The 26,222-nt window shown below is 35.7% G+C and overlaps 2 protein-coding genes across 26 annotated transcripts; one reads left to right on the top strand and one right to left on the bottom strand.

The window, feature by feature from the left end:
- Window positions 1–1,731: 1,731 nt before the first annotated feature.
- On the bottom strand, window positions 1,732–7,103 carry LOC107857632 (glutamate--glyoxylate aminotransferase 1). 24 transcript variants are annotated; one of them, XR_007051351.1, is made up of 10 exons: window positions 6,957–7,103; window positions 6,267–6,605; window positions 5,276–5,347; window positions 4,142–4,578; window positions 3,721–3,880; window positions 3,470–3,566; window positions 2,977–3,094; window positions 2,396–2,477; window positions 2,200–2,301; window positions 1,732–1,993 (listed from the first exon to the last, which is right to left on the bottom strand). XR_007051351.1 is itself a non-coding variant. In XM_047405314.1 (8 exons), exons 4-7 carry the CDS (start codon window positions 4,370–4,372, stop codon window positions 2,202–2,204), a joined length of 531 nt encoding a protein of 176 aa, XP_047261270.1. In that variant the 5' UTR covers window positions 4,373–4,578; window positions 5,276–5,347; window positions 5,612–6,332; window positions 6,957–7,101; the 3' UTR covers window positions 1,732–1,993; window positions 2,200–2,201. The 24 variants fall into 24 exon arrangements, 6 of the variants coding, with proteins under 6 accessions (XP_047261270.1, XP_047261249.1, XP_016557975.1 ...); XR_007051353.1 differs by having other exon boundaries at window positions 6,267–6,332; window positions 6,957–7,101; XR_007051368.1 differs by having other exon boundaries at window positions 2,396–2,860; window positions 6,957–7,075.
- Window positions 7,104–7,311: 208 nt separating this feature from the next.
- LOC107857631 lies at window positions 7,312–25,860 on the top strand. 2 transcript variants are annotated; one of them, XM_016702486.2, is made up of 9 exons: window positions 7,312–7,454; window positions 7,562–7,697; window positions 8,148–9,409; window positions 9,847–10,723; window positions 11,075–11,315; window positions 14,589–14,719; window positions 14,812–15,569; window positions 23,464–23,576; window positions 25,290–25,860. In XM_016702486.2, the coding sequence occupies exons 1-9, from the start codon at window positions 7,383–7,385 to the stop codon at window positions 25,579–25,581; spliced, it is 3,882 nt and encodes a 1,293-aa protein (XP_016557972.2). In that variant the 5' UTR covers window positions 7,312–7,382; the 3' UTR covers window positions 25,582–25,860. The 2 variants fall into 2 exon arrangements, with proteins under 2 accessions (XP_016557972.2, XP_016557971.2); XM_016702485.2 differs by having other exon boundaries at window positions 9,847–11,315.
- Window positions 25,861–26,222: the final 362 nt, after the last annotated feature.

Raw genomic sequence — 26,222 nt, 5'->3', positions numbered from 1 at the left:
ATTTGAAACTTCGATACTGTAATTTTGGTATTTGATTTTTAAAAATATTATGCCATTACCATACCATATTAATTCGGTATGGTTTGGTATTTTGACGTTTGGTTTCGGTATTTTGCGGTATGGTAATCGGTAACCATAGTAGAACCAAGACAGAGTACTTGAAATGTAAGTTCAGTGATATGTCGCAAGAAGATGGAGTGGTTGTGAAGCTAGACTCTCAGGCCATCCAGAAGAGGGAGAGTTTCAAGTATCTGGGGTCTATAATTCAGAGTAATGGTAAGATTGATGAGGATGTCACGCATCATATTGGGGCAGGGTAGTTGAAGTGGAGGCTCGCTTCGGGAGTGCTTTGTGATAAAAAGGTGCCCCCAAAGCTTAAAGGTAAGTTCTACAGAGTGGTACTCTGAACGACTATGTTGTATGGAGCGGAGTGTTGGCCAGTTAAGAACACCCATATCCAAAAGGTGAAGGTGGCGGAAATGTGAATGTTGCGATGGATGTGTGGACATACCAGGAAAGATAGGGTGAGGAATGAGATTATTCGGGAGAAGGTGGGAGTTGCCTCGGTGGAGGATAAGTTGCAAGAAATGAGGCTACGTTAGTTTGGGCATGTGATGAGGAGGGCCTGATGCTCTAGTGCGGAGGTGTGAGACTCTGGCTAGAGATAATTTTAGGCGGGCTAGAGGTAGACCGAAGAAATATTGGAGGGAAGTGATTAGGCATGATATGGAGCAATTACAATTTACAAAGGACATGACCCTTGATAGGAAGGTGTGGAAGGTGCAGATTAGGGTAGAGGGTAAGGGGGTGGGAGCGCGGAGGTAGTAATAGGGGAGTCCTTCTTTGGATCTGGAGTTTCTGGTTCGTAGTGTTATGGTTGTAGTTTGGGGCTAGTGGTGGTGGCTTTTTTGCATCCCGTACTAATTTATTATACACTTATTTTTGTGTTTGTTATACTGTTAATTTATTTTATGTACCATACTAGTTTATATGCGCTTACTTTTTATATTTGTTATACTGTTATTGGTCTTAAGCCGGGGTCTATCAGAAACTGCCTCTCTCTACTTCTCTTGAGGTAGTGGTATGATCTGCGTACACTCTACTCTCTCCAGACCCCCACTAGGTGAGAATACATTGGGTATGTTGTTATTGTTGTAATCGATAACCATAGTTTGTTTAACTTTGACAATATATACTCGTATACTAGAGTATTATTACTTCAACTTTTCAAAAGCATATCTTAATTATATCATAAAAATGCATTACACATGTAGAAATATTGAAAAAAAAGTCCAAATAATTTCTTTGATTAGTCAATTACACCAAAAAAATATTTCAATCAAGATAGAGTAACAAAAGTTTCAAAGTCTAAACATTTTTATACTAATGCTAAGTATTTTATATATATATATATATATATAAGTTACTTATGTAACTACATATATTTCGGTATTTTGGTATGTCATTTATAAATATCGTATACCATATTATATATCAAAAAAATTTAAAATATATACTATATACTATACCAAATACCATCATACCAAAAATTTTAATTTAATATGATAATTCGGTATACACCATACCATATGCCCACCCCTACCACTCTGTGTGGGTGGATGATAAAAACCCGAACCCACTTGTTATTGAGACTAGATGGCCCATATCCGTACTGTGTACGGGCATTTTCCTACTATCTTTTTATATAAAAGAGCAAAACAAAGGAAGCAATACCATCAAACCGAGTCAATATAAATATGATATAAGTTATGTTATTTTATGCATGCAAAACAAAGTTGAAGATTACCTTGTTAAGCCTGGTTAAGAGAGAGGTTTTAAAGAGAAGTGTTAGATTGTTCGTATTCACTTTGATAAGCTGAGTCCCCGACAATTATAACTTAGCATACATTACAAAAGAAATTTCACTTATTGTATAACACAAATCCAATATTAGGATTGCCTCATCTTCTCATTTTCCGTACAGCGTCCCAACCTAACCACATAAATTAAAATGTTAGTATTGATTGGAGATTCAATCTTTATATCAGGAAAATCAGAGGCCTAATTATCTGAATAGCATATTCAGCCCAAGGAAAATACTATAACAACAGGTATCAATACCTAACAAGAAGTACGTTACCATAAGGAATATTACAATGCGCGTAAGACCTATAACCTAAAAGAATTTTTAGAAAATACTTTTATATAGTTCCCCCGTCAGTGTGGCCTCGAATGATGGTTTGTAAGATCTGCATCATTCCTTTGCTGCCACCATCCGTGAGAAATATGTTTTCCGGATCACTGTCAAAAGAAACAACCAGAAACATAATCCCAGTAACTAAAATTGAACTTATTGGAATGAGATCAGTTAAAATGAAAAGAAAAATGATATGACCTTGGATATCCATCACGTCTCTCAATGAAATCCGCAACTTCTTTGCTTACACCAGGAATGCCACGAGAGTCGCTATAAGCACCTAATTAACCAGCGGAATAAAGTTACTCATTTTTCAAAACAAGAGATCATAGGACTGTTGGAAAGTCGAGGCAGAAAGATCTTTTATAAAGTTACTCATTTCTCAAAACAAAAGATTGTAGGACTGTCAGAAAGTCGAGGCAGAAAGATCTTTAACAACAATGTGGATAAGTAGTTGCTAACGGATAAAGCTCAAGAAGTACGGATGAGAAATGGAAGGCTTTCTACACGAGATGATAGATTAGATCCTAAGAAGGGACCATAATTTAAAAGAGCAAAGGGAATAAACAATGAAAACAATAATTTGATGTTCACTTAACCACTATGTTGCTCCGACTCTTCAAAGATACTGTCCGGTCAGGTGTGTGTCGGATCCTCCAAAAGCTATACATTTTTCAAAGAACTGACATAAGCGTGGCAGCATTTTCGGAGGGTCCGAGCAGCGTATGATAAAATTACGCAATTCATACAATAATACAGTTTAGGTGAGAAAAGGATACCTAGACCTCCGAAATTCAATGCAAGATAATGTTTAGCCTTGGCGATCGCATCAGCAGGGAATAAGAGTCCAACATTAGGATCATCCAGTAAAAACGGAGCTTGGCACAGAGCAATGACCTAAAAATAAAGAGTACTGATGCCTTACGTACACCAAAATTATAACCATCTCAGAGAACAGATGTTCGGCTAAATGATAAATAACAAAGGCAACACTAACATTTGAAAGCACAATTTGATTACCAGAAGTTTCTTTTGTCTACATTCATTGCCAGGAAACTATAGGCACTCAAATAGTAGCTAACAGTGAAAGTCACTTTTCCTCGAAGCTAAATTTCAGGTTTAATTCATCCTTTCTATACTATACCTAGGGCTTATGACCCAAGTGTCAATATTCTTAAATATCGCATCTCGTATTCATTCAATATTCTCAAACACCACATCTCGTATTCATTCTATCCTTATATCTACTATTTGAAATAAATCTTAACATACCCAGTATATTCCCATCAAGTGGGGTCTGGGGAGGGTAGTTGTACGCAGTCCATACCACTACCTTAAAGTGAGATAGCAAGGCTTTTTCGATAGATCCCTGACTCAAAATAAAGCAATCTAAGATGAGATAAGGAATAGCAATAAAATAAGATAAATGTAAAATAACACCGTCAATAATACCCAAAGCAAAATACTTCAAGTATACATCCAAAACATACAACTAATTAAGTTGAATTGATGATTAGACAAACCAAGTGCAAGTGTCATATCTCTAGCACTTCCAAGCTTTCAGGCATCAGTTCGGACATATTTAAGAAGATGCTGCTCATGATAGCGCAGATGGAAAAGGTGTCTAAATGCATCCACCTCCATCTCTGAATATAAGTCACTTGAGCCATTGGCAGCAGCCATCTACCGAAATCAGATGTCTTAGCAATAGTCTTACCAAGTAGAAAATCACTTAAAGCTTAGAATTCATAACAATATTGAAAGAACTCTGGAAAACAGAGAATGCTGCTATTTCTAATAAGATCACCTTTATCACCTCAACCTAAGTTACGTAAATTTTTCACTTTTGATGGTGCCAAAAAGGTATGAAACGTGCCAAAAAGGTGATTGTTTAAGTGTGTATTACAAGTAACTCTAAATTTTTCCTGAAAGAGATATATTTACCTTGAGTATTCCATGTCCGAAGCTATTTTCTCTATATGCAGTATATTTAGGTTGTTGATCCCAGCAGAAGTTGCCAGCTGCTGGACCTGATGTAAAATTATAGGCACAGAATCTGGCCATAAATTTGTCCAGTGTGATAGCTGGTTCAGGACATTTGCTAGGCTCATCAGCAGGTTCTATAGCCATCTTCTCACGATTTTCACCATCACCTCTACCACTACCTTCATACATTCAGCTTCTTGATAGTATGCCGCGTAAGTAGAGTACCAAGGAGAATTCCAAGTGGCAACCAGCCATGGAGTAACTGGCTTATCAACATTATTGAGGTCCTTTTCCAACCACTTGTATACCTTATCACTTGTATTACCAAATAATGCAAATGAAAAGAAGCTAATAGAACATCGGAAAGTTAAGATCTATGGCCAGAAGTGTTGTACCTAAAATATGATATTTTGTAGATACATCTATTAATCAAAGGAAGAGAATTGAAAAAGTGAAAAATGACTTTGTTATTAAGATAGTGAACAATTTCAAAATTATCCATAGAACTAAAAAATAAACTTATTATTAAAAATGTGAAATGGTAAGTGAACAATGGTAAATTAGATACAATTATGGTCTGCTGTTGTCCTTGGTTTGCAATTGTTCGTCTCTAATATTGATGTACTATTTGCATGTGCAGGGTTCCTTTTTGTGTCGAATAATAGTTGCACCTCAAGATTTCTTTTCTTTTTCTACCACAGTGGTCTTCAAGGATAGTTGAAATTCTTCAGTATAAGTTAATAGAATGAGTGCGTATCAGATCCTTGGAAATAGTGTACTTTTAAAGAATCCGACATGATACAACAATTTTTTTGGAGAGTTAGAATAACTTAGTTTATTAATGTTGCAGTTGATTTCATTTGTTATATCCAACACAAGAATTACTTTCATCAAATTGAAAGGGTCCATAAACACTAAAGTAAACATTTTGTGCAATTAGCTATTATAACTTCAATACTTCACAACAATATGAAAGGCATCCAAATTACCTTTTACATAATTGCAACAGTCCCTGAAACTCTACATGACTTCTTTTAAAATGTAATAAAAGATGGAAAATAGGGAAAAAGGGAGCGGAAGAAAAGTCAGTACCGTTATCGTGAGAACTTAAAGAAGGTTTCATTTCTAGTAGCACAACAATTCCAAACAAAAAGTAGATACTTCCTGCATTGTAAAACATGAAGCACGATAAAATAAAGTAGACAAAAGTAGACATTTAGAAAACTATTATCAAATTACATCTTCTCAAGGCTAAATGGGAAAAATCAAGCTCAATTTCCGAGCTGTATAATCAATTAGTTTAACACAAATTCTCTTACCAGTTGAACAAAGCTCTTATTTCTACATCTATTATATTTATCAGCCTACATTCTTGTAAAATGGCAAGACTATGAATAGATGAAGTTGTTGAGACTTTGTGATTCTTACAACGTAGCTATGAGTAGTTGCTTTTTCATGCATCTACCAAGTTTGAAATGCCTTGTGTCTTTTAGTACTAAATTATTAGTAAACATCTTCTCTTTCATCATCGTTCTATATTCCTTGGAGGATAGCCTTGGTGTAATCATATATGCGCTCCTACAATTTATTGGGGAATCTCATGCCTTAGTTGTCATTTTGTGTGGAATCAGATATGGAACTGAAAAAGATATGTTTATAGTGCAATTCGAATTTCTGTCTGTAAATCTAACACTGTTAGAGCTCTGTCGGTTAATGTTGATGCAGTTTGAACAAAAGAATCAAGTGAGTATTAAACATATCTTAGGGGCGGTATTGTTGAACCTATAATGCACTCCTCCTTCTGTGAAACACGAGGTCCAATAAATCGTGTATGTAGCAGTACGTATACTATTTTCTGTACATATGAAAATCCCGTGTCATACCGTATGTTATGTTAAGCCTCCAATTATCATCAGTGATGTAATCCACATCATAAACAAGAAAAGCACAAGATCTCAAATTTCACATGCTAGTTCATGAGGAAAAAATCTTAATGTCTATATATGTATTAGTTTTTTCTACTATAGCTGCTTCCACAAAGTTCATTCCTGTAGCAAATCTTGAAATAAAAAAGAATGATTACCTCCAACAGAATTGCTATCCACACTTTCAAGAAGATGCTTCTTCCACCTTCTCAAACTCTCATCATCTTAAAAGTTCCAAAAGAATTGAAAAACATAACCACTTATTAACACAAAAAGAAAAAGAAAAACATCTGGAAAGACAGAAAGATGCAAACTTTAGAACAATCCAACAAGTTTGGGTCTCCAAAATTGAGTCCCCACTTCTTCATTTAATAGCTGCCTTCTTTTATTTAGAACTGGCTTCTCATCAACTCCGTATTAAACAAATACCATTTATCAGAAGTTAAGAAGGCAGAAATCAAGCAAAATCCCCAATTTTTTGGAGCTATTTTCTTCACCTAGAGAAATCAATATCACAACAATAAGATAAATTTCAGACATGCATTCATCAATAGAAATCACAAAGAAAGATTTTACCAGAAGTTAAGGACGCAGAAATCACGCAAAATCCCCAATTTTTCGAACTATTTTCTTCGTTTTTTTGTTAAGATAAGAAAAGAGGAAGTAAACTGGCTTCTCATCAACTCAGTATCAAACGAATACCATTTAGCAGTAGTTAAGAAGCAAAAAACAAGCAAACTTCCTAATTTTTTGGAGTTGTTTTCTTCACCAATAGAAATCAATATCACAATAATAACATAAATTTCAGACATGAATTCATCAATAGAAAGCACAAACAAAAATTTTACCAGAAGTTAAGAACACAGAAATCGCACGAAATTCCCACTTTTTCGAGCTATTTTCTTCGGTTGTTTTAAGAAAAGAGGAAGTAAATTTTGGGGAAATTATTAAAGGCAGTGGAAGAAAACAACTGTAAATAACTCATTGTTGAAAATATGATATTTAGCAAAAAGCCCTCATAATATTTATATTTATCCAAAAACCCTTCTCACATAGGACAAAATTGTAGTTCACCAACTTTCCATTTATATATAGGAGTGATGTTTTAACTGGTTATTAAGAATTCGAAAATAGGGTTTAGAGAAAGGTTTTAAGTAGAGCTGTAATGGCGGTTGAGTGAATCTTTTGAATTCTAGGGTTTAGTCAAGGATTTTTGTGAGCTGTAATGCCCTAGTTTCCATGTGTATTCATAAGCATTGATTTTAAGCTTATATATGTATGAAAGAGCATCAATGGCGGATGATGTAATGATAAAAGAAGACCTTACAAATCCCTGCTGCATTGCTGTAAGTATTCAAGTTTAACGTTTTCTATTTTTTTATTTCTTTTTCACATGCTTCTGTTGATTTTTGACTGATTTTGGATTGCCTTTTTCTTTTTTTGTTTTGGGCAGTGGAAAGACAAGTGCAGTAAATTGAAAGACAGCTACACGAAGCTTGAAGATCGAAGAAAAGCTCTTCGTAAGGCTCTCTCCATTTTAGGGGAACAAGTCCCCAAGATGCAATCAGAAAATTTGTCTCTCACGAAGGGTATAGTTACTCTCTTTTAGTTTCTAAAATTAGATTTTTGAGTATTAATTCAAAAGGATGAGATTTCGTAATTTAGAAAAGAAAAACAAGTAAAGCACTGGAAATTAATGCCTAGGAATATGACCATACCAGGCTACTTGGTGAATTAGTTCAGTTCGCTGGGACTCCACTATGGTTAAAGAAAATCCTACCAACTATACACTGGCTGCCGGTTTAATTTGTCAAGGTGCTTGTAAGGTGGAAAGTGCCTAAGCACTTCATCTTTATTGGTGTCACAAAAACTTGGGGCGTACGACATACTAAATAATGTATAGTTAGAAGCTGACATTCTTTGGTTTTGTTTAACTTTGGTAGTGAGAGTCTGTGTCCCTTGTGGATTGCATGCCTTGTTTCTTGTGAGTGACACACATTGATTTGACACTGTATTTTGTTTAACTTTTTTCTTTCCAGATCTCGAGGATGAAAAAGTTAGGGCAAACAATGAAAAAGAGGAAAAGGTAAAGGAATCTGCTTTAAGGGTTTCTTTAGAGAGTGAAGTTGCTGGGTTGAAAAATGAAATTCTTTCCTTGAAGAAAAAATTGGTGGCTGATGATGGAGGTAGAGAAATTAGTGAGCTTAAGGAGCTTCTCTCTGAGAGGGAAACAAAGATAAATGAACTGAAGAAGCTTGTTGAGAAAGAACGAGTGAGAGCAGAGTCTGAGAAAAAGAAGGCTGAGTTGGAAAAGAAAAAGGCGGATGACTTGAGGACAAAATTCAAGGGTGAGAAAATAATGGCTGATGCAGAGAGGAGAGATAGTCTAGATTTGGAAAATCTGAAGAAGGAAGCTGATCAAGTGAAATCGAAGTTAGCTTTGGTCATTTTGGAGTTTGAAGATGCTAAGAAGAAGCTGGAGGCAGAAAGAGAAAACACATCTAAAGAGAGAAAACGTGCAGATGCAGCAGGGATGAAAGCTGTAGAGCAAAAAAAGATTGCAGAAGCCAACTACCAGATGGCCATGGATGAAAAAAGTCGTGCTACTGCTCTATTTCAGCAGTTGGAACAGGATAGGCAAAAGATTGATAATTTGAAGAAGGAGAATGCTGAACTCATGGCATCTGGTAAAATGGTTAACACCATACCTAGTGAAGGGACAGCTATAGGAACTGCTCAATTATCATCTGAGCTTGATCTACAGCCACTGGATAGAGATGCTACCACGGTAGATGTAGCTCTGGATTCTGATGTAACACAAAGAAAGCTCCACAAAATGGAACATAAGGTGGTGGTTGAGAAAAAACGTGTTAAATCCGAGATGAAAAAAGTGGAAAAGCAAAGAAAGGCTGCAGAAGCATATAAAAAGAAGGCATCCAAAGAAAAAGATCGTGCTGATAAGCTATCCGAAGAGGTTAAAAATTACACAAAAAAGGTTGAAGAACTGCAGAAGGAAATTAAAAATCTAATTTCTGCAAGGTCTTTAGTTGACTGCCCTCTTTGTGCATGTGACAGTAATGTGCATGTTGAAACTGGTGAAGTTAAGCTGTTGAAGAAGCAATTGAATTTTGAAAAGAAGCGGGTGAAGCAGGCCAAAAGAGAAGCTAAGGTTGAAAGAACTCATAATTTAATACGACAGGAAAATCTACTTAGCTTACAACAAAAGTTTGTTGATATCTCAAGACATCTTAATATGTTCTATGGTTGCGTCTTTCAAGATAATGAGCATAACCAGGAAAAGGTTTGTATCTCTCGTGCATGTACATTAAAGCTCTTATTATAGTAAGGAAGGTATTTTTGATTAAGTCTCTCTCAAGAAACCTTGGGGAGGTATGTGTTTTATTTGGAAATTTTCTACCAGAACATGAGTCGGTAGAAGTAGAAATTGTGACTGTTTGAACAATTAGCTTAACATTTTCAAGAATTTCTTGAACATCATTAACATTGCTTTTTTGACTATTTTTGAAGTCAAGCACACACTGCAGAATGTTCAGCAAAACTTTGAACATAGTATATGATATGTTCAGAAGAGCTCACTCCTCTATGCGTGCTCCATTTTCACATACACACCCATTTAATTTATTTTGGGGTCGTCTTTCCTCCTCTGATTTCTTTAATTAAATTGATGCAAACTCCGTTTCTATGGTTTCTTGATGATACAATCTTCCTGCTGTGCAGGTTTGCAGCTTTAACTTGAAAAATAATTATTCTGGTTTGAAAGCTTGTGATACACACTATCATCTTGGAAATGATTCAGTGCATTTAGCTGCTGTCTCTGATCCGCCCAAGCAAAAGATACAATGTACTGTACCTTCGCTTCCTATATGTGGAGGGAACAACCCTGGATCAATGTCAGGTATTAACTCTAAATTGGAGCCTTTGCTTAGAGGTTCCAACAAAAAAGTGTTACAGAGTTCTGCCATGAATTCCAGTTCGGCATCTTTTTCTGATAGGCTATTGGTGGGCTCACAGGAAAGATGTGCTTCAATAACAACATCAGCTAAATCAGCTGAAGGAAAATTGGACACAGAACCGACCATATCAAGTTTGTCTGAAGATGCAAGAAAAAAGTACAACGAGAATGTTGTAGCAATTGCGGAAAGTAATGTCAAGAGTCCTATCAATTGTATTTCTAATGAGAGGAGACATAAGAGGATGAGCAGATCTATTGATGCCATTGAATATAATGGAAACTTGAATTATGAGGGTAACAAGTGGCAAAGGCAGCTGGCACAGAAAAGCTCTCTACATGATGGTATGTTAAATAGTAGAACAAATGGACCTCATGATGAGAAAAAGCATTTGGTAGCTGGCATACAACATGACATGTTCAGCGACCATTTTAGATCTAGCAAGAAGAGAAGAACATCCAGTGAATTAGGCCTGCAGCTTTTAAACAGTAATAGTGTGGCACAGACAAAGTTCGGCAATTGTGGTGTCAAATCTGATGTCTGCAGACATCCATCTCCAAATGTCTATAACCTTCCAGAAACTGCCCAGGATTTTAAGGATGGGAAAGATGATGATCTGGGAGATATTGATGAACTTGTCAATGGTGATTATATAAAGCTTCTCAATTTGGATAATGATACAGATGAAGAGTCTTATCGTCTAGCAATTGAAATGCCTTTATCACCTACACTTCCTGAGATTCAGTACCATAGTAGTGTGACACTTGAATCGATTAAAACACCTTTATATGAGGGACTGTCAAATGCAATGGGGACTGTGGCTTCATCAGGCCATTTTGATTTCATCAATGTGGAAATCAATTCTAACCAGTTAACATACACTATCTTTGATGCCCCCAAAAAATCATCATTAACCGAGAAAAAAGATCATGTTGATTCATCTAAGAGCTTAAACCTTGACATAACTTGCAATTCTTCCTGCAATTTCAATGCAGATACATTGGAAGCATTGTGCAGATCAGATCTAGCGCAGATTTCATTGGAAAGGAGAGTTGTCCCGTTACGGGATGGGTTTGCCAAGTATTGTGTCATCTTTTCAAATAACAATGAAGAGAATAGCATTTCAAGTGTTTACCGTGCTACCAGCCATTGTCTTGCTCAATGTGCAGCATCATCAGATACTTCTCTTAGGAGTATTCTGGTCACTCTTTTGAATCTTCAAGAAATTTCAAACAAGTAAGCTAAGCTATTCTATTATGAGTTGGGTTTCATGCTTACTTTGCATTGGACATACCAAAATTATGTCCTCTATACTATGTATTTTTTTTAATCAGGATGTCCACCTATACTTTGTTCTTCATATATCTATATGACATAAGCAAAGGTCTTGTGTTAAATTTGTTTTACTTCTATATGTTTATAAGAGCTTGTTTGGAAAACCACCTTGTAATTAGTTTGGGTGTAACTACACAATATTGAGTTGTTTATATATCTGGTCAAAAGATTACTTGGTCAGCATGGAGTTTGGTGTAATTCGAGGAGCAATTACACTCTCCGTTCTCAAGGTGACATTTCAAATTCTCTTTTATTTCTCTTTTTCAAATAAATATTTCTTTTTTATATTCTTTCTCTTCCATTTCAAATATATGAGGGACACTTATTAAAAACAATTCCGTGTTCTACTAGCTTTGTTCTTTATTCATTAGTATAAAAACTTATTCTAGAATACTTCTTCTAAATTCATATCTATCCTTTTGTTTTTTAAATGCTATTTTATATTATATTCACACAAGTTGGAAAGTATCAGTTACTCTTTACTATAGTATTTGTCACTTGCTTATAATCATTGATTATATTCTTAAAAATATGTATTTCAAATACCTAGTAATAAATAATATGTAATATTTCTTACATATATATATATTTGTAATACATTAAACCTTTTTAAGACTAATAAGTAAATAATGCGTTATTGCTCTGGAGTCATTGATTGCACAAGTGTAGTTACATAGTTATTTTTAAATTTTAAAATAGGATTGAAGTAAACCTTTTTTTTTTGAGGAAAAAAAGTTTTACTTCACTTCTAATTTAAATTTTAAATATTACTCCCTCTGTCCCATTTTATGTGGCACACTTACCTTTTTAGTCCGTCTCAAAAAGTATGTCACCTTACTCTAATTAGAAACAATTTAACTTTAAAGTTCCCCTTATTGAAATGATTTACAACCACATCAATAGTCAAGAATCATTTTAGATCACAAGTTTCAAAAGTCTTCCTTTTTTTTCCTAAACACCATGCCAAGTCAAAAGTGCCACATAAAATGGGATGTGGGGAGTACTAACTGTGTAAATAACACTTTTGCAATCAATGAGTCAAGGAGTTGCTATGTGCTATGTTATAGGAACAAATATTTGAAATTAGTAAGTTATGTTATTGCTACCCCAGTAATTACACAACCTAGTAATTTACATTGATTTCTAAACACACCCTAACAGTTAGAAGGTAGGATTTAGTCCAAGGTTTGCACGTATTAGAGAGAAGAGATAATAAGATCTAGCCTAAGGTCAAATGGCCATGAATGAAATATTCAAATATGACACTTGACAGACTGAAATTTTAGATGTGTTTCACCATATGGTTTATGCTCGTACCAAATTTGTCATTCATGTTACTTCATGTTTGTAGGATATCCAAAAACCACGTGCTTTTCTTCCGGAAGAAGTACCTTACAATTTTCATGTTTGTAGGATATCCAAAAAGCACGAGCTTTTCTTCCGGAAGAAGTACCTTACAATTTTCTATTTTGTTTGTTCTCGTAATATGACACAATGATGCTACTTTGCTCAATTTTACTTCCAGCTGGTACTAAGAAATTAGAAGGCTTAGTTTGCTCACATGAAGTACCTGGCCTCAATTGAAAAATGGATGAACAGTACTAACTTATACTAGTTAAATTTAAATTGGGAGTATTACTTGTCCAAGCTTAATCTGTACAACCTTTGACATCCCAAGCTCATACTGTCCAAAAACTGTGCCTGTTTGTAACAATTGAAAAGCACCTGTTCTTTTGGCGCACGTTGATTGTGATATGAAAGGATTATTTACAACATGGAACAGGTATCGCTTGTTCTTGAAGAAAACAGGAGGTTGTGATGATAATGTATGGAGGTTTATGTAATTTTATTGATGACTTATACTGGATTAGTTTTTCTAATCTATTTTCTAGATGCCTTGTTTCATATAGCAATATGGAGTGTTTACACATTTTAAGTGGGCGTTTGACCATGAAAACCAAAAAAATATCACATTATTTGGAATTCTCAGAGCTGGATTTGGATTTGGACTTGGGTCTGGCCATACTTTTTGCAAAAAATATTTATAATTCCCAATTTCTAAGAACTAGCAGAATCACTTAACTTGATTAATTTACCTCAAACATACAATCAAATTTGCTCTAAAAGAGCAATGTCTCAAAATAGATAATCACATAATTTCATAGATTAGATCTCACATACGAGCTACTACATACAATTACAATTTTTTTTTCACTTATATTTGGAATTTTTTAAGTTGGAGTTGAAGATAGAGTTGTGTTTATGTTAGGATCCTTAGAGAATGATCGAGTCGCATGACGATGAACAGGAAAATCTAAATCAATTGACTTCGACTTTTCCTTGCCTTTATTCGAATTCCTAGGTGACCTATTTTGTATATAGCTTCAGCTTGTTAAAGGGAGGCTGAAACCTTAGAGTTCAATGGAAGAGAGAATCCGATCTCTTGCTTTTTTGTTGAAGTATGACTTACTGATTTATTCTTCAAAACCCCCTTTAAATAGGTGTCTTATTACAATAATAAGTCTAATCTTTATAAAGTAGGAAACGTAAATCCTATTCTAAACTAATAAATATAACTAAACCTAATCCTTATGAAACTAGGAGACAGAAAATCTATTCCAGAATAATAAAGAAAGCTGATAATAATAATATAAATTAAATACTTAATTTAATTGCTTCGACGCATCCAACAGTTTGGTTATTGTTTTTGCAAATAATATTTGGTTGTTTGGATGAACTTTTCCTTAAAACAAGAATTATGGTTTAAACATAAAATATAATTTAAATGGGGATATTTGATAAAAATAAAAAATTTAGGGCAAATTTGATAAAGAAAATTATAGTGAAAGTGAAAACAAGGTTGTGGGTGTTATTCAAATTCCAAATACAACTTCCAAGTTGTATTGGGATTTCATGGCCAACCGTTGCTTTCAAATAAATTGAATTTTTTTTGTTGGGAAAAAAGTGAAAAATTCTTATGGCCAAACGGGTCCTAAGTTGTTTGCACGTGTTTAAGATGCTTTCGACCAAGGGTGTTCTTTGTTTATGGCATTAGTCTTGTCCGCGTCCATCTCAAGTGTTATTCCTATCCCTCATTAGTTAGCAAATGTTTCAAATTTGATATGTTGATAATGAAACAGGAGCTAACATTTTATGCCTTGCCACTTTTTTCAGGGAGAAGACATGTGTCTTCTTTTCACTCTTACTGCTCTACTTTTCTGATACTGCAACGAGAGCCTATGGAGATGATTGGGAGAGAGACCCGATCCTTTTAACAAATTCTGTTGCTCAGCATATATATACAGGTTGCTAAACTTTTTGTCCATTTGGATTAAGATGTTCCTGGAAAATTTTACCGTGTATATACTAAGCTATTCCCAATCTTCCTTATTTGCAGAACTCTCACATGAAGATACGAGAAGGATATTTGTGGAGTCTTGCGACTTGTATGATGTACTCTCTCTTATGGAGGATTTTCTTTTGCATGGTAACTTGCTGGTGCATGCTGTAAGTTCAAAGCTGTCATCCAATTCAGGAATCAATCTTATTTTGGATGGTCGTAGTATAAGCTTGTGCAGGCAACCAGCTCCTTCTCAATTGTTGCTAACTGGAGCAGTTCTGCTAGCATCAGTATGTGCAGCAGTTGATCATATTGGTTTTGTTTGTGAGGCTTCCTGCAACATTTTAAAGGCGCTGAGATCTGATGCTCTAAATATTCTCCATATATTTGCCTATCTATGTGGTTCTAAATACGTTACCCTCAAAGAGTATGACTTAGTTATGACTGTGGTGAAGTCGTTGGTGATGCTTATTCACAAGAATAGATCATCTCATAATCCTGTTTCCTGTGGTGCATTTGAGTCTTTGTCTAAGATTTGTTCAGGTAGTAAGTGCCCGTTTTCAGAGAGTGCAGCTACTATGGATGCTGTTGCATCCTCACTCTTGGATACTCTTAAGAGTAATACTTGCTCTGCTGCGGGGTTGGATTTGATGGAATCATTGAACTCATCAAAACATGAAATCAAAAATGGTGGAAGCCAAACTGAGGAATCCTCAGATGATGTAGATTTAGTCCAGTCAGCTTATGTTACTTCGTGCGATTCAAGCCAGTTCATTGATACCCTTGCACTTGTGGAGCTTGTTGCAGGTTTCATGGTATGATTCTTATTTTGTTCGTATGCTCTGTAATATTGTGAACTTCTATCCTCTTTCTTGTTTCTCTTTTATTTCTTTAGGTCTAAAGGAAGCATGAAGATTTGAGTGCTATTGTAGGACAATTCGTTAAATGAATGGCATTGCTGTTAATTTTTTTTTCCTTGTTTAAAAAATGGCATTGCTATATCAGGACACAGTTTCGTTTCTTTTATAAATTTTAAAAGTTCCGTCTGAATATATTATCGACAATTAGTGACTTAACCACCCCCCGAATAAAAGAAAAATCTTATCACAAGGCGATGGTAAGTATTTCTGCATACTTCTGGCTTCTTGGTGATTTGCTTATTTTTAACAAAATGGTTTTACCTTATCTAAAGAAAACACAGTTCCGAGTAGTGCTGTCCTTTTTATTGCTTGTATAAGTTTGTGAAAGGTTATTCAAATGAACAGCATGTGTTTGTTTTTTTTTTTGTACTTTTATAGATTTGTTTCAACATTTTGCACATTATCTTCCATCATTTTCTGGTATGCATATGCACATTGTTTGGTATCCATATTTAGGAACCCCATTTGCAAGGGGAGAGCCAAAATCTGTTCGTTGTTGTTCTTTCAGTAGTGGATGCTGATTTCTTAGTAGTAATTAGTGCAAGGGGAGAGCCAAAATCTGTTCGTTGTTGTTCTTTTAGTAGTGGATGCTGATTTCTTAGTAGTAATTAGTGCACCATTTCTTATTGTTATAGATGGAAAATGAGTAACGCTTCTTAATAGTAATTACTACACCATCGGATAGGATTTCTTGTGAAGGATCGAGTCACATGACGATTAACAGGAAAATCTGAATCAATTCCCTTCGACTTTCCCTTGCCTTTGTTAGAATTTCTAGATCGACCTATTTTGTATCAAGATATTTCGTATATAAATTAAGCTCGTTAAAGGGAGGATGAAACCTTAGAGTTTAGTGGGAGAAAACTCTGATCTCTTGGTTTTGGTTAAAATTCTTCTTAAGTTTTTATTCCCCAAATCTCCCTTTAAATAGGAGTCTTTATTACAACAAAATAGATAGCCTAATCATTATGAAACTAGGAAACACTAAATACTATTCCAGACTAATAACGACAATTAGCATATATCCTATTTTAGAATAATAAATAAAGTTACTACTAATAAAATTAATCTCTTAATTTAATTGTTTTCCTTCGGCCTTATTTCTTTCCCGCAAACGCATCCACAACATTATCTCCTCATGCTGGAAGAGATGTCCTCAAGTTTGAACGATGGATAAGCCTAGCAAAAAGAGTGCATCCTCCATCGTAGCTTCAGCCTCTAACCTCTGGCATACCTGACCATTGGATAAGAATCTTCTTTAGACTTGATGGCATAAACCCTAGCCTGAACCCTAACCCTCATGGCCCACACAGCCCCCGGCCAGTCACATCCGGTGACTGGGCCAACCTCAGCACCTTCTTCCTTACTATTTCCACCTCTAATCCACCATTCTTCTACTAATTGTGAGATGAACTTGGGATCTACTATGGATTTTGGAAACCTGTTTAAACCTAATATCATGAATGATTTTTTCCTTAAGGAAAAAACTGAGGTAGAGCCGATTCCGTTAAAGTTGTTTACAATGGAGAATGGAATGCCTACAATTAGATGGACTGGAGCAGAAGCACAAAGAATGAACAAAATTGAAGACCTTCAATATGCAGTTTTCGGTAAATTTTCATATGGTTGGCCCGAATTAGATGATTTAAGGAAGAATATTCCAACGCACTGTGGGATAAAGAGCGAGGTTAAGATTGGTCTGTTGAGACACAAACATATTCTCATTAGATGTGCTTTGGTGGAAGACTTCACCAATTTAATGGGAAAGAATGTTCACCATATCGAAGGGAGAGATGGTCAGGAATATCAAATGCGCACCCTCATACATAATGATTTTAGAGTAGATGAGGAAACCACTAAAACAGTGACATGGATTTCTTTTCCAAACCTGTTGCCAACATTCTTTGTTAAAGAAGTATTGTTTTCTCTAGCTCCAGCAGTTGGCACACCATTACAATTGGATTTGGCTACCATTAAAACAAACAAGACCTAATTGTGCGAGGGTAAAGGTGCAATTGGACTTAGCATTCAATTTGCCAAAAACTGTATGCATGATCAGAGTGAATGAAACCACAGGAGCAGAGCGTACAGTGCATGTTAGAGTCCATTATGATACGTTACCAAAATATTGCAAATTATGTAAGTTACAAGGCCATAGTGAGGAGATTTCTGGAAAATCAAACCACAATGAGAAGAAAGAAGTGGAAGATGGAGAATTTATTCCCCAACAAAAGGAACAACAACAATGATCAAATCAACAATCTACAATAGAAAATATCAACAACAAATATCCACCAAATGTTCTTGTAAGTGGAAAGGTAGTGGGAGATCCAAATGCTTGGGCTTTGGTGAGCAGCATTGCATTGCCTGCGAAGGAGCATTGGGAAGCCTGAAAGCCCCAAAAAAGATACCATTACAACAAATAACAAGTTTGATGTGTTAGTTGAAGACGGAGATGACAAACATGTAGCTGAAAGATTACAACAAACCAAATGATCACCAAAGAAATGATTAACAAAAAAGAAATATTGCTAACCACAAGAGAACAAGTTCGGACACAACAAAGAGGTGGGTCACTAAATCCTTTGCAGTGACAAATGGGGTGATCGAGTTGAAATGGGAAAGGAAGAAAATGAAGAAGCAATTTTTATGAAAGAATTGCAACAAGACATAGTGTAAATAGTACAACATTCACAAGTGAATAAGGTGTGTGATGGGAACTCAAGCAGTAAAGGGGAAAACATAAGTAAAAAATAAAAGAAGAATAATGAGTTTGCGGAGAAGGAAAATAAAATTGCCGAGCTAGTACATTATCAATTTGGTGAGAATGAAGGCAGGGAAGAGAAAAAAGATGAAGAAATTATAGTTCTCATCCTTCCAGAGAATAAAGATAGTGATTTGGCATTAATATCTATAGGTGAACAAGATGTGGTTACCTTTATGAAGATTGTCTCTAAACAAATCATTACATGATATGTGCTCACACTCGAGATGACTTCCCAGGTTTGGGCTGGTAGCTGGAGAGGTTGTAACAATCCTACGGACTTAAATGTTCTAATTTATTGTGTTGACAAATCGGGCAGGCAACGACATGTGGCATTGTCAGTTTTCATAGCTTTTCGGTAAAAATCCCCATGAATTTGTTGCAAGGTTTTGTGTGTCCATGCGTACTATCATGATAAGCAGATAGTACTAGCAAAGGAGAGTTCTGTAAAAGGTAAATGCGACTTTTAAACAAAAGCAACCCATCTGGAACTTGCCTATCCGAACTTAATTCTCCTAGCTTGATTTTATCACATAAACCTAATAGTTTTGTCGATCTCGTAAGTTCCTCATGGATGATGTCCAGTAATTTGCTATGAGGGTAGTTAATGACATTCAAAGAAGGGTCCTCAGGTGTCTTTTTGGATAAAGCATCCGCAACTTTATTGAGATAACTAGCTCGGTACACCACTCTGATGTCGTAAACCATGTTTCCTCAACTAATGTTGTTTGGGGGTTGTAGTGAGTCGTTCTAGCAAGTATTTCAGGCTGTAATGATCGGTTCGGATAAGAAAGGGGTGCCCCACAAGTATGGCTGCTAATGTTGGACTGCCTTTGCAAGTCCAATAAGCTCCTTTTCATATGCAACTAATTTTTGGTGATGAGTTGCCAGTTGTTGGCTAAAAAATGCTGTGGGCTAACCGACCTATTGCAAAGTAGCTCTTACACCACCTCGGGAAGCATCACATTCTACAATGAAATTCATGTTAAAGTCAGAACCTTAGTATTGGAGCAGAGGATAGTACTACTGCTAGTGCTTGCTGAAGCTTCTGGAATGCAGCAAGGGTCAAAACATTCGACTGGAAGGAGTTTTTCTAGAGTAGACTAGTTAAGGGTGTTGCAATTGTCCATAGTCACGAATAAATTTGTAGTAGTACCCTGTCAATCCCAACAGGCCATGAAGAGAGGTAATTATGAGGTTGAGTCCGTCTAAAATTGCATGGACTTTGCTCCTATCTACCCCCACACTTGTAATTGAGATAATATGCCCCAAATAAGCTACTTGAGTTGTACCAAAGCAATATTTAGATCGTTTCAAATAGAGTCGATGTGCACTCAATAATAGAAACACCTTTCTCACGTGGACCAAATGCTCCTCCCTACCACTACTTTAAATTAAGATATCAACAAAGAAAACTAACACAAATTGGCGTATGTACTCATGAAGTATGTACTCATGAAAGACCTCATTCATCAAAGCTTGATAAGTGGATGGGGCATTAGTGAGCTCAAATGACGTAACAAGGATATCAAAGTGCCCATGATGAGATCGAAAGGCCGTCTTTTCCACGCCTACAGGAGACATGCGTACTTGATGGTATCCAGTCTTCATATCCAATTTAAAGAAGTGCTTGGCCTCGTGTAACTCGTCTAGTAACTAGTCCACTATCGAAATTGGGAACTTGTCCTTTATTGTTTTAGCATTCAATTCACAATAATCAATACAAAGCTGCCAAGATCCATCTTGCTTGGATACCAATGACACAGGTGAAGAAAAAGGGGACTTGCTTGGCCATATAAATTCTTGCTGCAACATTTGATTACATTACTTCTCAATCTCATCTTTTTGTCGATGAGGGTATTGATAAGGACGAACAACAACATGGTCTGTCACAAGCAACATACTGATGCGGTGGCCACATTGTCTCAATGGTGGTGAACTTGTAGGTTCCTGGAACATATCATTGAACTCGGTTAAAAGGTATTTCAATCATTGCTCGTTCGTTGTTGCCTTTCCTAACAAATGCAAAACCTTCTCGCAATATTGTTGTTGTCCCTGAAGCAAAATTGAATTACCTTCCAGTGAAAAACTCATAGTAAGTGCTACAAAATCCCAAAGTATAGGACCCAAGGTGTGTAACCACTTAACTCCTAAAACAATATCAAATTTGCCCAAGGGTATAACATAAAGATCTACAATAAAACAATGGTCACCAATGAATATTGTTACCCATGTGCAGACCCTCAAACAGCAACCTTCTCTCCATTAGCAATGGAGATTCTGATGTTGTGCAAGAAGAGGGCCTCAAGGAGTAATCGGTTAGCAACAATAGAACTTATAACTGGGTACTTCCAGAATCAGTAAGACTGAGCACGTATTGCCCATTAATGATTACAGGTAATTGCATAGTCTGTGCATGCCTTTGATTGGTAATAGCATGTAAAAAAATTTTCAGGCAGTCCTTCAAAACTTTTGGAATCGTGTCATCAACTGAATGATCCAATTCCAACCAAAAAAGTCGTTTGCATTGGTGAGTGGTTGTATAATATAACATAATCCCTTAGCTCTCATCTCTGCCATTTCTACCCAAGTTAATCACTTGACAAAAGGGGTTTGGTTGCCTATATGGCACTAGGCGAGGTAGATGAACCAACTAAACTACTAGTAGATTTTGTCTAGTTTACCGTGCTGCCAAGACTTGTTCGAGATTGCTGTCATGCCACCTTGCAAATATTACTGACTTTCTGCAATTGTTGTTTTTGTTCAAAAGCTCGAGCTACACTCATAGTTGCCGGTAAGTCAGGTGGTTTCCGCAGTTGCATGTCCATTGCATGTAATCATCTAACTCTGCCATAAATATTATCATGTGCAAGTGTTTGGGAATAAGCTCAATAGCCCTAGCAAACTTTTGTTGAGACTGACGTTGATAAGTTTCAACTGTACCAGTTTGTCGAAGCGTGACCAATTCACCCATCGGGTTGCTACTTTCAGGAGGTCCAAATCGCTGGAAACAATGTTTTTGAAATTTCTCCCAAGTCATTGGGCCCTTTGCTCATTTAAGCTGATAATACCATAACTGCGCTTCTCTACATATGAAACCCGACCACCCTAAATTCTTCTGCTTTGGTTATGTGTTGATTTTCGAAAACTTGTTTGCAACAATGTGCCCAAATTAATGGGTCATCGGCACCTTCAAAAGTAGGAAAATCCATCCTTGCATACTTTGGTACTGTCGGATGGGAAGTACCACTTGTTGGATGATTCTGGTCACCTATGGTTGGAATAGTCAGAGTATTGCATCTAGGAGCTGAAGTTGTTGATTTCCCCACCGTCGGGGAGCTACTCGACTCAGTTCCATGATTCGCTGGTTTTGTGGATCCAATTCTCATGCCCGAAAATTGTTCTCGGATGACTTGGATAATTCTCTCCTAGAAGTTGTTCCATAGCTATAAGTTTAGAGTCCATTAGGATTTCTGTAATCGCACGTTCTTATTGGAATTTAGAATTGACCTTATCGTCCATTATGTAAGGCTCTGGTACCAGATTGTTAGTACTCAGTCACAGGACGATTAACAGGAAAATATGAATCAATCCTTTTTTCCCTTGTCTTTGTTAGAATTCCTAGATCTACCTATTTTGTATCAAGATATTTTGTATATAAATTCAACTCATTTAAAGGAGGCTGAAACCTTAGAGTTCAGTGGAAGGGAACTCCAATTAAAATTTTGCTCAAGTCTTTATTTCGTAAATTTCCCTTTTAAACAGGAGTTTTTATTATCGTAAAATAAAAAGTCTAATCCTTATGAAACTAGGAAACATTAAACCTTATTCGAGACTAATAACAACGACTAGCATATTTCCTAGTTTAGAATAAATAAAGATACTAACAATAAAATTAATCTCTTAATTTAATTGTCTTTCCTGGGGCCATATGTCTTGCCCACAAACGCATCCACAACACCATCTTTTGGCATGGCATCCACAATACCATCTTTTGGTATGGGAGTTTCAATCCACTCTAATTCTTGTTATCTCAAAATGAGATATTTATATTACAAACACAATAACTTAATATGGTGCTTCTACGTCCTGGACTTTGTATTTGCAGAAGGATAGAATATCAGAAAGAAAATACAACTGGATTTCATTGAAAAATCAAAATGTGTTTCGGTGTATCTTATTAGGAATTACACCATTTAATTGTATATGAGTTATGTTTCTTCCCCTTTTAACGTCTTCAGTTAGTTCTCGCACACTTTAGCTCTATGCTTAGTTTTTCGCGGTTTAGAAAGGTGTACTCATGTAGCTTCTTGACCTTCGATCCTTTGATTTCTACCACTATCTACTGACTCTTGTACATTGATTATCACACTATTTTGTTGTTATTGTTCTTTTCTTCAGATTGCTTTGTCATGCTTTCTATAATATTTCGCCAGGATTTTCTCACTTCCGTTATTTTTTTTTTTGATTTGTTTTGATATGCTTTTTCTTGTGCTGAGGGTCTGTGGACACAACCTCTCTACCTCCTAGTAAGGTCTGTGTACACTTTATCCTCCCCATCCCAGACCCACTTGTAGGATTACATTGGATATGTTGTTAACTAGGTTGCATGGTGATTGTGAAATTCTCTCAATTGATTTGTCTAGTAGACATTTTTGGGGAGCAATTGAAGTTTTAATGCCTACTACTACTCCACCCTAATTCCTAACTTTTTTTACTCTGAAATTGTTGTATTTGAATCTTCTTTATGCGCACTTCATCTTTTGTTGATCTTTATGTTCACTCCATCTTTTGTTGATCTTTATGCTCACTCCATCTTTTGTTGATCTTTTCTAAATGGAGGATCTTCTTGGAGAATCTTTTTCCTTTTAAAATAATATCTGGCACAATTCTCTTGCTCGGTTCCTAGTGGGCAATAGAGGGTTTTGGGGGTTGGGGGTGGGGAGGTTAGGTAATTACTTTCCTACTTTTCAGTTTATTTCTCTGACATTTCTGCCTAATTCTGTTATTTAATCTCTCAAGCAGAGCTGGGATTGGATGTTTGACAAAATTGCCTGTCCACTATTGAATTTATTGGAATATTCTTCTAGAGAGCACAATGCTGCTGCTATTACTACTCTTCTTGGCCAACTTGGAAGGTAATTGACCAAACATATTAAATTATTTTCAGCATTATCTTGTACATAGTGCGTAAGTCTTAACGGAGGGAATATGAGAGGGAGCTCTATTGGTATTTTGATTGTTGTCGATGGCCTCAGCTGCATACGTGTGTTCTTACCATTTTCTGATCATAAATGATGTATTCGTTCTCTTTCAGAATCTTTGAAGCAGCATATTATGAAGTAATATTGGAATGAACCCAAATCAATCATTTCTTATGAGATAACGGAAAAATGGTCAGGTGGATCTTTGTAGTAGTCCGAATTTGTAAAGTGAACACCTCTTTTAGACTTTTGTCATCTGAACCCCTTAACTCAACATTTTAAACCCTTTTGCTGCATATGTGACATTAAATTGCTGAGGTGGCAAATGTGTGTTTGCACGCGTTTTTTGGGGCGAGTGAGATAAAAAAACATTTAAAATATTTTAATTTTTTTTTAAAAAATTTTCATTTTTTTAAAAAAAATTGTTAAAAACGGTAAATTAAGAAAAAAAAAAATTCTGCTTTCTTCTACATTGACCCCCCACCACCCAAAAGAAAAAAAAAACCTCCAGCGTTCTTCTTCGTCATCTCATCCCTTCGTTCTTACTGCAACCTTGCATTCCTCTCCCACCGAAAAAAAAAACTAATTCCATGAGTATTTTTTAAATTTCCTTCTAAATTTTTAATTTTTTAGATTTCGAAAAAGTTAAGATCATTGTTTGTGTTAGTTGGATTCAAAGAGGAAGTATGTATATGGTATAATGGTGGGTATTGAATAACTAAGAAAACTCCATTAATAAGCTTAAAGGATAGCAAATGGGTCTTGTGAATTTGTGAAATCAATTCAAAATTGTAATTGGAATTTGTATTTATAAACATATAACTGAAATTTCAAGTCAAATAAGAGAAAAAAATTCTACTTATTTGGCATGAACTTTGTGATCTTTTTTTGAGGAAATATGCAGAAATTGAATTCTTCATTGAGAACAATCTAAGAAAGAAAGAGTGGACAGTAGTAGGGTTGGAGTTGTTTGTGGGTTATCGGAATTCCACAGATCATTTGCCGGAGAAGACAAGAGAGAAAGGTGAAGATAGTGTGGTTGTGGGAGGCTGAGCAGCGGGGTTGGAGTTGCAGTTGTTTAATATTTTTGGTTAATAATTAAAAATGGTTAATATAAATAATAATGACATGACACTAATTTTTGGTTAATTTGTTATTTTTAATTAATGGTGGAGATGAATGAACAAACTCATTCTGCATTTGCTACAGACTATCAACTTCTTATCAGCAATAGAAAGGATAGAATTTCATACACTAATTGGCTATCTGAATTTCCTTTTGCTGCAACCAGCTTTTGGAATGAAATTGACTGGGAACACGTTGAACCACTAGTCACCTTCTGTTTGGGCACTTGATTATTTTAGAACTAGGTACCATCTTTTAAGGTATGTGAATGAGTAGTGATGTAGGTCAAGGTCACTATCATCAGTTAGTTGGATGAAATAATTGAACCTTTGGATGGAGGGCTACTTGCTATGACCTCAACGCTTTTCTCTCTTAATTGTATTTTTTTGTGGTTAGCATCTCTTAATTGTATTTTGTGTTTATGTTTATCGCTGTGTTTCTACTTGGATTACTTTTTTTTGATTTTATTCAGTTCACGCTAAAGTCTCTGAACCGATATTTTATATAAATAATCTCTTACAGGTGTGGACTTACAACATTTGGATATGAAGATGTTAGGATACAAAGAATAAGAAGCTCTTTATGTGCATTACTTTGGCGCTGTGACTCCAAAAGAATGGGTCTTCACCTCCAGTTCTCCATTGGAATTGCTTTGATTGACCTAATTCCTCTCAGGTTCGAGGAACTTGTTGGAAGTAACATTGACGTTGCAGCAGCTGCAAATCCATGTGATCCAACTTATTGCCTAAGAAAGTGGTTCTCTTCATTGAGCAGTGAACATCGGTTATTCTTCAAGGCTTGTATATTCTGCTAGATGCCCAAGGGAAAATGTGCAAAGATTGACAAAAAGTTTTGGGGGAGAGCAATAGATGAAAATTGCCTATTTGTGTTTTTGTTACTGTAGATAATTAGCAGTAGTCGAGGAGTTGTACAGAAAAGGCGGATCTTTTTTTCTATTTTTGGTCGGCCTGTGCCATTTCTGCTTTTGGATATGATTGGCGATTGTTGGGCAATGCCCTTGTTCCAATTGTTCACATTTAGGACAATGGTTGAACTGAGGCAACATTTTTTGCAATGCCAACAATATTATCCATCCAAAGTTTCATATGCTCCTTTCGTTTCAAAATAGTTGATCCTTGTTGACTTGGTACTTCTCTAAAAAAATAATTATTAGAAGTTTACTTTACCAAATTAGCCTTATTAATTATGCTTTGAAAATACAAATTTGAGTATATATATACTTTAGTCATTAAAAATAAGGGTAATATTGGAGGAACATAATAGTGTTCTCTTGATTTATTGGAGGAACTAAATTGAAACAGTTTTTTTTTTTAGAAAGAGGACTAATTGAAATGGAGGGAATGTGATGCTTAAGTTGCATTAAGTTTTGTTGCACGTTGTTGTCTTCAAATTTGTTGCACTGGGTTTTCAACGAGGTGTGCGAACATTTCATTA

Source organism: Capsicum annuum, chromosome 2, assembly GCF_002878395.1.
Source record: "Capsicum annuum cultivar UCD-10X-F1 chromosome 2, UCD10Xv1.1, whole genome shotgun sequence".
NCBI lineage: Eukaryota > Viridiplantae > Streptophyta > Magnoliopsida > Solanales > Solanaceae > Capsicum > Capsicum annuum.
The sequence above is the reverse complement of the archived record's forward strand: the minus strand, read 5'-3'. Positions and strand labels throughout refer to the sequence as shown.